The 15,568-nt window shown below is 31.4% G+C and overlaps 1 protein-coding gene across 1 annotated transcript; it reads right to left on the bottom strand.

Moving 5' to 3' along the window:
• Window positions 1-7,495: 7,495 nt before the first annotated feature.
• Window positions 7,496-12,297, bottom strand: LOC115878525 (the record flags this gene model as incomplete). Its single annotated transcript, XM_030895048.1, has 2 exons — window positions 12,076-12,297; window positions 7,496-7,633 (listed from the first exon to the last, which is right to left on the bottom strand). Coding segments are annotated over exons 1-2 (360 nt in total), but the record flags the coding sequence as incomplete, so codon positions are not given.
• Between the last annotated feature and the right edge of the window lie 3,271 nt (window positions 12,298-15,568).

The following is a 15,568-nucleotide window of genomic DNA, read 5'->3' as shown; positions in this document are numbered from 1 at the left end:
GTTGAAAATAATGAAAGGCATTTTCAAAAACCATGTTTACTAAGAATAGTAATTTCATGCCATTAGAAATGAAACAGAAAACCATAAACAAAGTAAGAATCAGTATACAGCCATTAACAATTACACGTATTAATCTATACGTCAGTAAACACGATTTTTTTATTAATAATATTTCGGTTTCCCTCGACCTACTTTTGTTTCTTAAAAGCCCCTGAAAACCACTCGTGAGGAGGGCGTGGGTCTTTTTTGGCGTTTCCTGTTGCCTCGTTCAATTTTGTTTCGTTTTGAGCTATTTCCGAAACGTGGCGGTATCTGCATCCAAGGCAAAGGACTTTTTTTTATAAATCTCACTGAAATAAGTAAACCTAGACGTTTCTAAAATAGCTGTTTTTACGATGATATTTCGTTAATTATCTCGTTTTATGTTGATATATACTCCACAAGATTAATATTTGAACACGCGCTTATAATATGTAGAGTAGATATTTAAGAACACAAAAATTTTCACTCAATCTACAGGAGTATAATTATAATATCTTTATTATTTAATTTTGTTGTAATATTGCTGTATATAGTTTTTCACTGTGGATTATAACTTATAAAAGGCGGACCGCCAAAACAGTTAGCCACTGCCTATTGCACTGCAGTTTTACGATTTTAAGTTTTGGAAACATTTTTTTTTGCTATATTGTAATTAATAATGTTAGACAATGATTAAAACTAAATATTCCTATGTAACCTTAGAGGAATAGATAATTTAATCTAGCACTGTTTTTTTTTTCATATCAGTTTAATATAGTGGCATAGCCGTCTGTATTGAAAAAGCCGTGAAATAGGAAATCACGGCAACAAGGCTTGGTGGGCTATCGCGCCACATTAGTTTTAAGGTTATGCATATTTTACCGGCCGGTTGTTGATGCTTTATGAACTAATAATAATTATAGAACTTATAATATAAAGTGTTATAAACTAAAAAGTGATATATTCCGTTTGGCGAAGTGTTACAAATATGCTAGTTATAAGTTTTATTACAAAACATTCCATATATTCGGTAAAATAATCGTGTTTATGTGTTAACTTAAACTTGTATGTCTATGTGAGAGGTGTTTTTGTGATTTAAATAGTTAAGTACTATTACTATTTGTGTTTTAAGTGTTCATACGTATAATTTTAATTTGAAGTAATGACGAAAACCTGTTGTGTCCCTGGATGTAAATCCAATTATAAAAGCACTATAAATACTGGAGGGTAATATGTATCTACATTTCAGATTCCTAAAACTGATATATTAAGAGGTAAGTGGTTGAAAGCCATACCACGGGAAAATTGGTCTCCTTCAAAATATTCAGTTGTTTGTGGTTTGCATTTTCCTGAAAGTGATATTATTAGGGAGGGAATTTTCTTTTACCAGATGGTACTTTAAAAAAAATACCTACAAAAACTAGATTAAGGCCTGAAGCTGTCCCTTCTATTTTTCCAAATTTACCTCAATATTTATCTAAAAAAGTACCACTGCCTAGAAAAAGCCCAGATGAAAGACGAAAGGAAGTTATAGATCGACAAGAACATTTAAATGACATTTTTGAAAGATCAGATATAATTAATAATTTTCAAGATCTAATCCACAATTATAATAGTAAAATTAATATTTCTGATTGTTGGACAACCAAAAATTGTAACAGATATCGAAAATACAGCAAATAAAATACATTTTTGTAATCTTAATTTAAGCAAAGAACCAGTTTCGATAGCCAATCAAATTTCAGTCAATCAGGATATGGTGATTAAAGTATTTTTAAATGAAATAGAATTAAAATGGTCTGAGTTAGAAAATCTGTTAATGAGATACAAGGACCCCAACAAATGACAATGACAATGACCCCCGACAAATGACAATGTTGACAAATCATTCAAATGTTTAATTGAGAAAGGTTTATGTTGCTTAAATGAGGCTTGTAGTAAAATTACTCCAGAAATGTTGGAAGATAGTTCAGAGGATCACAAAACTCGTGATTGATCAAAAATTGAAACTCGTTCATTGATCAACTGAAGTTACTGATTTTAAAGAAAAACGATATTCATCTGACACTGTAATTATCTCTTTTATGTTATATACAGTTTCCCCTTGCGCATACGATTTATTGCGGGACTATTTAAATTTACCAGCAAAGAGATATCTTCAATATCTTTCGTCAAGTCTTGATGTCGCACCTACTGTGTATTCTAATTCTACTGATAATGACAGAACTGCATGTAATTACTTAAATTATATCTCGGACTCTTTAAAACCCCATGAAAAAGTTGCTGTCCTTTTAATTGATGAAATATATATAAGTAAAAGGTTAGATTATAGGGGGAAAAAATTAGTAGGTGTTTCTTCCAACGACAACTCCTTGGCTACAACCATTTTAGCTTTTATGATCTGTTCGGCTTTTGGAAATGTCTGCGAAGTAATCAAATTATTACCTGTGCACAAAATAAAAGGCTCGGAAATGACACCAATTACCAGAAATGTCATAACATTAATTCAAAAATGTGGCTTACAGTTCTAGACGTAATAACAGATAACCATAGAATAAATCGTTCAATGTTTTCAGATTTAACTAAAAATTCAACTTTCTTTCCTAATCCAGATTATCCTCAAAGTAAAATATTTGTAAGCTACGATTTTGTACACTTATTTAAAAATATTATTAACAATTGGCGAAATTTAAAAAAATTTAGATAATACTTTTATATATCCAAATTTTGATAATTTTGGCCAGTTTAAATCACTGTCACTAAATATGTAAAGGTATATGGTGAATATCATCGATTGTCATTTCCAAGCTAACATGACACCGTTTTTTTTTCGTTCATTCGGTATAATTAGATTTGATCCATCACTGCTATATTTTTTTGTATATTTTAATTGTGAAGTACATACTCCGTATTTTATCTTTAATATTTTAACAAAAAATACTTTTACGTAAATATTATTATCTAGAAATAGATCCTTTTTGTTATTACAATCATTCTGGTTAGGCAACATTAATTGTACATAAACCCCACTGATAAATGAGAAGTATTTGTAAACGCAGTGGGGTTTTAATAAAAAAACATTATTATCTATTTATTGTATTTTTTTCGATTACAGGAATTGCCAAACATTAACAGAGAAGCGAAGAAATACTTACCGCTCGAGGCTCTATGAATATGTTACCCCTTATGTTACTATAGTTTTTTTTTTCTATTTGTTCTCTCTTTTTAGGCACTAAATCATTGTTCAAGTCGTTTACTCCTCGAAATTAAAGTAGACCACTATCTAAAATGTGGCAACAGTGCGCGGTGCCTGTTCACGGCCCGTTTAGATTCGGCCGTGATAGTGGTGTTGCATTTACACTCCATTACAAATTAATGATATTTACTTATTTTTATGAATCCACAACAACGTTTAACCTTGATCCCAACAAACATTTGAAGGTAAAATTACGTTAAATTAACCACCTGGACCATTATTGACCAACTGGAAATTGGTCGAAATTTCCAAGAATTGACGTTAAAATTCCCAAAGTGGGGAATAAAACTAAAGTAATTTGGAAGTTAAAAACAGGTTAACAGGTTACGATGTCTTGTATGAAATATGGGCTATGAGGTCAAAAATAACCGACCTGAGGTCATAACATGGTAAAATAGAGATGAATTTTACTAAAAATAGTCCTAATTTATACTACCTACATTTTAACATGGGACACAAAGAGAAAGAATAAGGTAAAGTATTTTTCTTTTTAATATGTGTATGTAAATGAATTTCCCAATAATGAACCAGGAAGAGAAACAAGTGTAATAACTGGCATGGCCGTTTGAACATTAATCCAATATGGATGAAATACCTACATACAATATGCACTTCCTAGTAAATGTAAATAAGTTATTGGTAAGAAGTGGATTACTGGATTTCCAAGATAATTATGTCTGCGGAGAAAAATTTTCTGTGAGATGTAAATATGATAGGCCTTAAAAAATTATGCGCCATTAAAATTTTATGTATTTTCAACAACTAATTTTAGAATAAATCGTTATTTTCAAGGTTCTAACCTAACTTTTTTCAGGTAACTTCCTTGGTACACTTTTAAAGTAAAGTAATGTGCTATGGCGTAATAATCCATAGAAAATTTTTTTAAACGGAAATCACACCGAGGAAATTAAAAAAGGTAATTTTTAACCTGCTGTATGTCTGACTTTCTTCCAAGTCAAAAAACTAAGTTAGTTTTACCTTTGAAACATAATAGCGACTTATGAGGTCGAAATAAATTAAATTTTCAACCTAATTTGAACTCCTCCAAATAAGGTCTCATTTAAAGTTATTAACAACTAAATTTTAAGGTATGATTCCGAATATGACCGCAACGACCGACTGCAACCACAGACCGCACACTGCAACCGCATTGCCGTTGCTGTCTGAGATCGGATTAATGCAGAACACAGCGACACAGATAGTCCTGCAGTCGTAGATAAGAATGAAAAAAGAGGAGACATATCAGTTTCCTTGGGGAAACATGTCAGTTTCTTCCGCGATTATTGAACTATTGTTGGACGAGGAAGATGATGATGATGTGTTACTAATGCATACTAGGCAACAAAGAAGGCTGACAATGCCTTTGTATAAAAATAGAATAGATGAGGAAAGTTACTCAGTTCTAAAACAAATACATTTGTTGAGTAATGAAACCATATTTAGAAGCTATTGCCGTTTAAATAAAAGACAGTTTCATTTGCCAATATATTAATTAATCTTTCTTCATCGGCTTTCGAAAAGCTCACTTTGGACCACGTGTAGGTACGATATTTTCAGCGTGACGGCCGTGAGATCAACTGCATGACTGCAATACTGGTTCGTAAGCGGTAGTGCGGTTTGCAGTTAAAGCGAGGCCTGCCGTTTGACGGCAATGACGCCTACTTTAGAATGCATCCCATTGAAAACTATAGAAACCAGTAGTGTCGTCTGCAGTCTGCTGCTGCGGTCTGCAGTCTGCGGTCGTGTTTGGAATTGTACCTTTAACCTAACTTGAAAACCAAACAATGCCTTCGACCCCCGAGACAAATATGAGGTTATAATAAAGTAACATTTAACCTACTTTAAGTCCTTGTAGTCTTAATGCCATCAATAGGTTATCAGTAACTAGATTTTAACAATGCCAGCTAACTCCAACGTTGCTACTTTTCAAAGGCATAATATTAAGTTATTATTAACTAGTTTACGACCTCATTTTTAGATTTCTCGCACTTTATTCCCTACAAGAAATTTATTAAGTTAAATATAAGTAAAATTCAACCAAATAGTGGTTAATTTTCTGTGGTAAATGGTTTTTTCTCCTTCCTATGCTACTTGGGTTGCTTCGTGCTATTTCACAAAATAATACGATAAATAATAGTCTAGGTTAACAATAAAAAACAAACAATGACGGGGAGTCTCGATCTCTTTCGGGAAACGTGGAAACTAATTTTTATAACACGGGCTTATATTTTAGACTTTTACTTTTGAAACTATTTACAGAAATGTTTTGCGAAATGTTTCACGAAATATTTCGTAAAACGTTTCGGAGATAGTGTCGAGGTTGTTTAACACTTAAAGTGACATTGTCCTCCACTCCTCCCAATTGGCATTAATTAGCGATGGGAACTATCGAATGAATTAGACTATCGAATGGTTAATGAATGAATGATTTCAACTATCGAATGGTTTTATTCAAATAAAATCATTCATTCATTTGTATACTAAAGCATATGTGACAACCTCGCCGTGCGACTAAATGGTTATCGTTGAGCCACGACTATCGAATGCTTTTGATAAATGAAATTTATATTCGTTTGATTTTTGTATGCGTCAGTGCATTATTAGTTCTTCCAAATTTTTATAACTTCGCCGTATAAATACTGTGCTATTTTTGCGTTTATTAAAATAGTTAAAATACTAAAATAGTAGTTATTTTTTTAATTTTATTTATTGACGATTGTGTGCATGTGCAGGTGGTCAAGATTTTCCGGAAATTTGTGTGGTTTTCCGTAGTCCGATCTTTCAATTATTTAATTTTATATGGTATGTGGTCTATTTTTAATGGGAATTTTTGAGAAGTAGCAATTTTTAAGAGAGATGAGATAAACTTATTAATTAATTTTAAAAATACATATTTGTATTTTAGATGTTTTAATAATATGAATTAGTTGAACTTAATAATCATATTTAAGTAATGTGGTTGTATAATCATATTTAAGTAAATGGTTATCGAACTCAAACTATGGGGTGAGAAAATTAAAATGAAAGTTTTACACGTGCCAATTTAAAAAAAAGTTAACGATGTTTGTATTTTGTTTATGCTAATTCTCTTACATGTAGTTTTTTGCGAAGAAAAAATATTTCATTTATTTTTTAGTAAAGTAAATGCCAGTAAAAGTAAATATAATTTTTAAATAGTAATATAAAGCACCTAATAATTTTGATTTCTAATTTTTTATTTATACTTTCCTTCCATTACACTGCATGCTTAGAAAATTAATAAATGTTTATATTTCATGATTTTAAAATTTTTTGTTAATATAACAAATTAGTTCTGTAATTATTATTATTTAATAAACCAACGTTGCCAAAAATTTAGAGACTATATTATTTTTAAATAGGATCTAATATAAATAATTTTGACATCTAATTTGTTGTTTATATTTTGCTACTACTTAAAAGAAAATATTTATATTAAATGATTTTAAATTTTGTTGTTAATAGGTATAACAAATTATTACTGTTATTATTATTTATTAAACCAGTATTTGCTAAAAAACATTAAAAATAATTTTCCTACATCCAAAATAACAAGTATTATTGCAGTGTAACAACAGAATATTAATAAAAAAAATGCAGAATATATAGACATACTATCCCTAATTAACTAAAGCCAAACAATAATATTCTTTGTTCAATATAATATCAACTAATACCAAAATATGGCAACAGCGCCTTTCATAATGTATTTTCTGTGTAAATACTAGCACCCCAATAAAAAAATAATGTGTCCTTATCTATATCTGATTCCGCAAAAAATCAAAGATGCCGGCTTCTTTCATAGCATTGCCACCGACCGCTGTCGGGTTTCTCGGAAAGAAACCTACGTCGCCGGGCGACAACTAAAATTCAGTTAATATTGTATTATAATCGATCCTGACGAATGAATGAATTTCATAAATGAATGAATTTTATAAATGAATGGTTTTTGCTGCCGAATTACTAGAATACAATATTTCAAGGCAGATGACGCATCTATTCGATAATTTTTATTCGAATAGTTTTCAACGAATGTTTTTTTACTAGCTATCGAATTATTCGAATGAATTGCAACTATCGAATGTTTCGATAGTATTCATTCGATAGTTCCCACTACTAGCATTAATATTACTACGAAATACGTTAAATCTATGTTAGAAGTAAAGGATAAACACAAATATACACAATGTTTATACTTACTTGTTTTGTGCCACATCCTTTCAGTGGCAGCTCCAACTTGTAACTAAGACCGCCCTTTCCTGCTGTTTGACATGCAGAGTTTCTGTCAAAGTCGGCATAGGCTATCCCATAAAATTTATTGTTAAATTTCAGTTCAACCTGAAACAAAAACAATGTTTGGTTTAATGTTGCTTTATTATATTTTACAAGTGGGTATTGATTATCAGTATATTTTTTTTCTTTTATACATTTAAGTTCACTTAAGCGCAATCCAATTGCAACGGCTTCATTATAAGATTTGCTTGCGTCGACAAAACGTTGCAGATAACGCTTTAGAGTGAATTATGTTATTTGCTAAAAGTATTATTTGTATTAAATATTCAAAATAATATTCCTAAAATAAATTTGAACAATAGTTTATATTAGCAATACTATTTAATATATTTTTGAATACAAATGTTGTTGACTCTATAATAATTTATATTCTTTCTATTTTATATTTGTTTCCAGCTAAAGAAAATATGTTTTAATTTGCCTCTTTAAAATTAGCCGAAATATAATCCGAAAAGCATTACAAACAAAAATAAAAGCATGAATAATTAAGAACTAAAGAGCTTGCTCTATCAACAGTGTAAATATTTTATGAGCGTTGCCAGAAATAAATTACTTTTAAAATATTTTTGTCCACAATTTTTTTACAAAACTTAATTTAAAAATGTAAACTTTTTTTAAAATTTGAAAAAATAGTACATAGCTATAATTTTATAAGAATCAGTAATTGAACATATATAGATAAATATTAAATTCAGATTCCAGGTGTTTCCATCAGTAAGTCTGAGCACATAAAGATAAAAATCAATAGAAAATACGGCTAAGTTCGTGTATAGAATTCTTGATTATTTTTTGAAATATTGGATTCTGGAAAGGTTTTGCTGAAATATGTCTTATAAATTAAGTTATTAATACACATTTATTATCGACAAATACCAGAGTTTGTTTCTGTTAAAGGTTATTAAAAGTCAGTATATCAACTCTATTTTAGAGCAATAGAATTCGATTTATAAAAAAATAAATAATTTATTTAATAAATCATAAAAAATTGTTGAGTGAATAATATGGTGCCAGTCTAGATATTCAAAATATATCTAATTTTATTTGGTTTGTTTTGGTGCCAAATTTGAGGATTTTCATTCGCATAGTAATGTGATTTTCTCTATTATACTAAAATTAGTAATAAAGATTCATCGGTTTAATAATATTTCTCTAGAAAAAGGATCATCAAAAAAATAGTATATTCTTACAAATGAAAATGGAAACATTGTGTTGGATATTAAAGATCAATTGACTCTATGGGAACAATACATCGAAACCCTTTTCAACGACCAAAGAGAAGAAATCACTACCAGCACTAACAATGAAATGGAGCCATCTATTTTAAAGAAAGAAGTGCAAGCGGCAATAAAAGCAGCCAAAGATAGGAAAGCGCCTGGCCCTGACTATCTACCTGCAGATGCAACACTTAGGTGCTATAACTTATCTATTTAATAATATCTACGAAACAGGGATGATACCAAAGGAATGGCTCCAGTCGACGTTTGTCACAATTCCAAAGAAGCATAATGCCAACCAAAAAATGTGAAGAACACCGCACGATCAGCCTTATGAGTCACACACTTAAGACCTTTCTCACAGTCATCCACCGCAGGATTTACAGAAAATTAGAAGAAGATATAGCAGATACTCAGTTTGGCTTTAGAAATGGTTTCGGTATTAGGGAGGCTTTGTTTGCCTACAATGTCTTAATGCAGCGATGCCTAGATGTCAATCAAAATTTATATGCCTGCTTTATTGACTATAATAAAGCATTTGATAAAGTAAGACACAAGCAATTAATAGAAGCGTTAGAACAAAAAAATCTCGATACAAGAGATAAACAAATAATAGTAAAACTGTACCTCAATCAAAGTGCGTCTGTTCGCGTCCAATCTGAAGTGACGAGAGCAGTGGATATCAAACGAGGAGTTAGACAGGGGTGTGTCCTTTCACCACTCCTTTTCAACGTTTACTCAGAGGAAATCTTTAACAAAGCCCTCGAAAATGATGCTGGTGGAATACGAGTTATTCTGAACAATTTGCGCTCCGCGGACGATACAATCCTTCTCGTTGAAAACATGCAAGACCTTCAGAATATGTTAAATAACGTCATCACAACTAGTCGAGAATATGGTCTGACACTCAATGTTAAGAAGACCAAATACATGATTGTCACTGAAACTGGAGTTCCCAATGAACATCTGTCCGCGGAAGGCGAGGAGCTAGAAAGAGTAGAAAGGTATGACTACCTGGGTACAAGTGTCAACTGCACCGCGGATTATTGTTCAGAAATAAAGATTCGCATTGAGAAGGCCCGTGCATCCTTTGTGAAAATTAAGAAGCTGCTCTGTAGCCGCGATTTGAGCCTAGATCTGAGAACTCGTATGCTCAAATGTTATGTATTCGCAGTCCTTTTGTATGGTATGGAAGCTTGGACCCTCAACGAGTTTTGCGAGCGGAAACTGGAGGCCTTCGAGATGTAGGCATACCGTAGGATGTTGAGAATACCATGGACAGAACATGTAACCAACGTGGAGGTTCTGAGAAGAATGAGGAAGGGCTTAGAGATCCTCAAGGAAGTGAAAAAAAGAAAATTGCAATATCTCGGCCATATCATGAGAGGTCCAAGGTATGAGATTTTGCAACTCATAATCCAGAGAAAAATTATAGGAAAAAGATCTGTTGGAAGCAGAAGAATATCCTAGCTCAGAAACCTGCAAAAATGGTTTAATGTCACGTCATCTGACTTATTTAGGGCTGCAGCTTCCAAGGTCAAAATAGCAATGATGATAGCCAACCTCCGATATGGAGACGGTACATGAAGAAGAAGTAGAAGAAGAAAAAGGATGCTTTAAATGTGTATTGTTGAACTCATTTAGGAAACTATATATATATATATATATATATATATATATATATATATATATATATATATATATATATATATATATATATATATATATATATATATATATATATATATATATATATATATATATATATATATATATATATATATATATATATATATATATATTTACAAAATTTCAGCTTGCTTGCTTTTTATATATCTCGTATGAAAGTCGTGAAATTTTATATTTTTAATAATATTTTTAATAACTCTACATATCAATCACTTTTACTACACTCTTTCATTTATTTTACGGTTAAAAGTTTCCTGATTTATTTCAATCTGAGAATCAAAAACAACTATCAAAAAAAAGGTACACCTCGATTTAGAAAGAGATACTAAAAGTCAAATAATTTAGCTTCAAATTGCTTAAAAAATCATCAAAATCGGTCCACCACACAATAACGGTAATCGGAACACAATATATAAACTTTAAAGTACATTAAAATTTTATGGTGCCCGTTTTTCGTGCCGGTGAGTTTAGGGAACATTAGGGAACAGTTACCTATCTGCGTTTTATTGCTTTGGTTGACGAGTACAATCTGAATATTCTCTGCCACAAATTGTGAGAATTACCACCACACTTATTCGCTATTTTCGTATAAAGTCTTGGTAAATAAAAGCTACAACGTGATGCCTAGTACCATTTTAGACGAAAAATGCAGCAGTGTTTACTGCAATTGTCGGGTTTATTAAAATTTTCTTGTTTTCTTTCTGTGTATTTAAGAATAAATGGGACCCAGAACCAGAAATGAAGAAGTTCTTCGAAAAATGGATCACGACACACTACTTCTGAATAATATCAAGCGACAAAAACTTGAATACCTTGGTCATATAACCGGAGGACCTCGATATGAATTTCTCCGACTAATCCTTAACGGAAAAATCGAAGGAAAAAAGTGGATTGCGCGCAGGAGGCTTCGTGGTTGAGGAACTTGCGTTGGACAGGCTTAAGCGCGGATGAATTACTCCACATAGCGCAAGATCGAGAGCGATACAAATATATTTTTAACATGGCAGTCGTCAACATTCACTAGGAAGATGACACTTGAAGAAGAGAAGAAAAAATAATAAACTATTTTACATGTAGATCCTAAGAAAAGAGGGGGCGAAGGCTGGGGTCCTGCTGGCAATCGCTACCTTGACTATATGCCAGTCCGACCCTGGTATATATGAAAAGTAAATCTTATTTTTATGCTAGGAATCTCCCCACGAGAGATGACACATTTTTTTAAAACATCCTGTGTGGTAAATGAGATAAATAATTGAAAAAATGATACTGGATAAAAGTATAAAAGTGGCTCAGTATAAAAGCAATTTGTAGGGATAAGCGCAATTTGTGATTATCTATGATAAATATTGCACAAAATGGTATTTCCTTAAAAACGAAACTCCGGATTAATGAGAGCTCCCTTTATATATTCAAATGTGCCTAAATAGATTAAAAGGACATACATATTTTGAAAAATATATCGATATTCTTTTATGAAAGATATCGCTGTGAGTAAAGTATCCCAATATATTCTCTACATGGCCCCTTGTATCAAAACGAATACTTCATTTATCATTCAGGTAACATTTAATTAATATGTTATACCTGCATGGATCCAGCAGCGCAATTTAGTGCCGCCTTCGTTCGGTTCAGAAATATCACGGGGCTGAGATCATCCAATTTCGTCACTTTCCCATCCAAGGTGGCCTCTGGTGGCAGGCCGTCGCCGTGGTACTCGATGTTGTTGGCTTGGTCCGCATAGTTGGATTGAGCAAATGCGGTGGCGGACAGGGCCAAGAAGATTGGTAATAAGCGTAGCTGCGACATGTCTGTAACAAAACAAATTGAGCTGATTAATAAGCATGTAATGTTTAATATATACATCGTGAAATTTAGCAAACAAGCTTCTCTGTTAATTGAAAACAGTAATTTATTCCACTAATTTGGAGGTCCTGAATGAAGCCTAATTTTGATATTTAAAATGTCACTTCGTAATTCTTTGACGTATTAAAAGATGTTTCATTTCGCAACTAGTTCCGAAATATTTTTATTAAACAATAAAGATGCAATTTTTATATCATTTATTACAACTCACGCAACTAAAAAAAATATGGCATAAACTTAGTATTTATTTATATAAGGAATATATTTCAGAATAATAATTTACTTTTTTTTATCTTGGTTGCGTCCTGATTTTGCACAAATTTCAAGACCAACTGCTGTTAGATTTGCACGACCGAGACTAGTACAAGATTTTCGCACAACCAAGACAAGCATACAACAATCGAATAAGAAGAAATATTCGAATTGTTTGTTAATGAATCACACGATTGTCTCTAGTCATTTTTGAAATAGGGTGTTTTAGTGTTTCTAGATAAATAAGCCGAGGGTTTCCAAAGGAATGAACATCTTTATTTATTTAGTTTATTTATTTGTAATAATGGTGTTGGTCACTTGTCCCAAATTATTGGAATTAATTGCTGGTCTCAATTGGCGTAGAAGTTTGTTCCTTTAATTTCAATTCAGAACGTCATTTTTACTGCCACTAATTTTTTTTAAATACCACCTGTTTATTAATGCATATTTCAATTATTCCTTCAATTCTAAGCAAAAATCGAAATACACACAATGTACCTCAAACCAACCGTTTTCGACTTATTGATTTTTGAAAATATCACTTATACAATTTGATTTAATTAATTTCGATATGTTCAGTTTCATTTAATGATAGCATTCTGCCGAAACTGTGATACTTAATAATATTTGACATTAGTTCTCAAGTTAGCATTTATAGATGTATAAAATGAGATTATATCAAGTCTGGGAATTACAATATTTAAGTTACATTTCAATTCTTCAATTTATGTACATTGTGTATTACGATTATTGCTTAAAATTGAAAGAAGAATTGAAATATGCAATAATATACAGGGGGTTTCTTTAAAAAAAATAAAGTTTGATGTGCCACAACTTTATGACCGACCCTGTGTACTTAAATTCATTACTTGCCAATATACATTCAAAAACGCTATAATTTTTATATTTAACTTTTTGCGGTACATATTTGATTTATTTTAATTCTGTTCTTTTAGACACTGTGAATGATCATAATTGTAGTTACTAATTGTGAGGTTCTGAATAAAGCTTCACAAAAAAACAGAATCATATCAACATGTCAAAAATAAAATCACAAAATTAAAAAAAAGACTAAAAAAGATTGTGATAACAAAATGTAAAATAGTAATAGATTTCGGATGAGAGATTGGAGACGGCTGATATAATGATCATTTTGTGATTTTTCTTCGACCAAGATCAGTAAATGACTTATTTCAATTATATGATGTGTGTTTCCCCTTCTATTTACCTGTTATTTCTAAGTCTTAGATAGATGTTTGGAAAATAAAATTTAGGAAATGCCTGTTGATTAATCCTATTAATACAATATTTAAATACGTTTCAGGAAGTAAATAACCATACGACCGCCAATCTCAGAAAAATTACTGTTTACTTTGATGATATTCAAATAGTTCAACTTTTCGTAATGACGTAAATTGTTAATCAAATAAAGACTGAGTCATGAATGACCAATGACTATAGTTTCCGCGAAATAATGTTAAACTGTTGACTTCGAATTATGACTAAAAATAAGTACAGCAAAATAAAACACTAATTCACCACAATACATCAAAATATTTCACTTTTGCACTGGACGCGCGTTTTGCTAATCATGTTAGCCTCATCAACAGATGATTAAAACTGGCAGTTTTATTCATCTGAAATCACTAATTACCTACAGTAAAAAACCTCTTTCTTGAAGTAATACCGGGTGCGTCTCAAAAGTGGCTCACCCTTCTAAATTTGTTATTTTTTTAGTTAAAAAAACGAGATTTGGTATGTTAGTATATGACATAAATTAGGATTGATTGACGTATTCAATTGTTTTCGGTCACTTCCGGTTTCACCAGAAATGACTACAACTTTATTCGATAGAAAATGTCACTCTAAATAGAATGACATATCATATGTCAACTATTGACATTTTCACATATGGTTTATTTGAAATTATGCACTCTAAATGAATTTTAAAAAAACATTTTTTTATTAAGCGAGAATGTCAAAAGTTGACATATGATATGTCATTCTATTCAGAATGTCATTTTCTATCGAATAAAGTAAAAAAATACCGAGGGTGCCATTTAAAAATCAAAAGTTGTAGTCATTTCCGGTGAAACAGGAAGTGACCAAAAACAGTTGAATACACCAATCAATCCTAATTTATGTCATATACTAACCTACCGAATCTCGTTTTTTTTTATCTGAAAAAATAAAAAAGTTATAGGGGGTGAGCCACTATTGAGACGCACCCGTAATATAATCAACTGTAAAACAACAAAATAAACACCAATTCGTCACAATACTGACAGTTTTAATTATCTGCTGATATGCTAACATGGTTAGCAAACCGCGCGTCCTTTGTGCAAAAGTAAGTATTTTGGGGATTGGTTTGGTTAGCTTGGATAGCTTATACATCAGAATAATATACCGGGTGCCGTATCAAAGTGGCTCACACCTATAACTTTTTTTTTCAGATAAAACAACATTATTTGGTAGTGTATGACATAAAGTGGGATTGATTGACGTATTAAATTGTAATCGGCCACATTTGGGCACGATTTCACCGAAATTACTACAACTTTTGACTTTAAATGGCACCCTCGGTATTTTCTTAGTTCATTCAGTAAATGACACTCTGAATCGAATGACATATCATATGTCAACTTTTATTTGGCATAAAGTTTATTTGAAATTGTAACGTGCGGTTCATAACGACAATGTGACTCTCCAAATACCAAGTGTGGTATCAAGTTATTCGTAAATGCTTTTCAAATATGCTAATAAGCCATGCTCGTTCCATTTGAAAAAATTGAGATGATTAAAAATATGATTTGAACTTACAACCGGCCAGGACAAGACACTAAAAACATTAGACAATCAAATCTATTTTTCAAGGCTTGATTAAAAGTAGTGTTTTTAACACAGTCATGGCACTCTAGATTGAAATTTAAAAATTGGAGGGCTGAGGGAATGAGAGGTAAAA

This window comes from Sitophilus oryzae, unplaced genomic scaffold, assembly GCF_002938485.1.
Source record: "Sitophilus oryzae breed Bouriz unplaced genomic scaffold, Soryzae_2.0 scaffold_1516_pilon_pilon, whole genome shotgun sequence".
Classification (NCBI taxonomy): Eukaryota; Metazoa; Arthropoda; class Insecta; order Coleoptera; family Curculionidae; genus Sitophilus; species Sitophilus oryzae.
The sequence above is the reverse complement of the archived record's forward strand: the minus strand, read 5'-3'. Positions and strand labels throughout refer to the sequence as shown.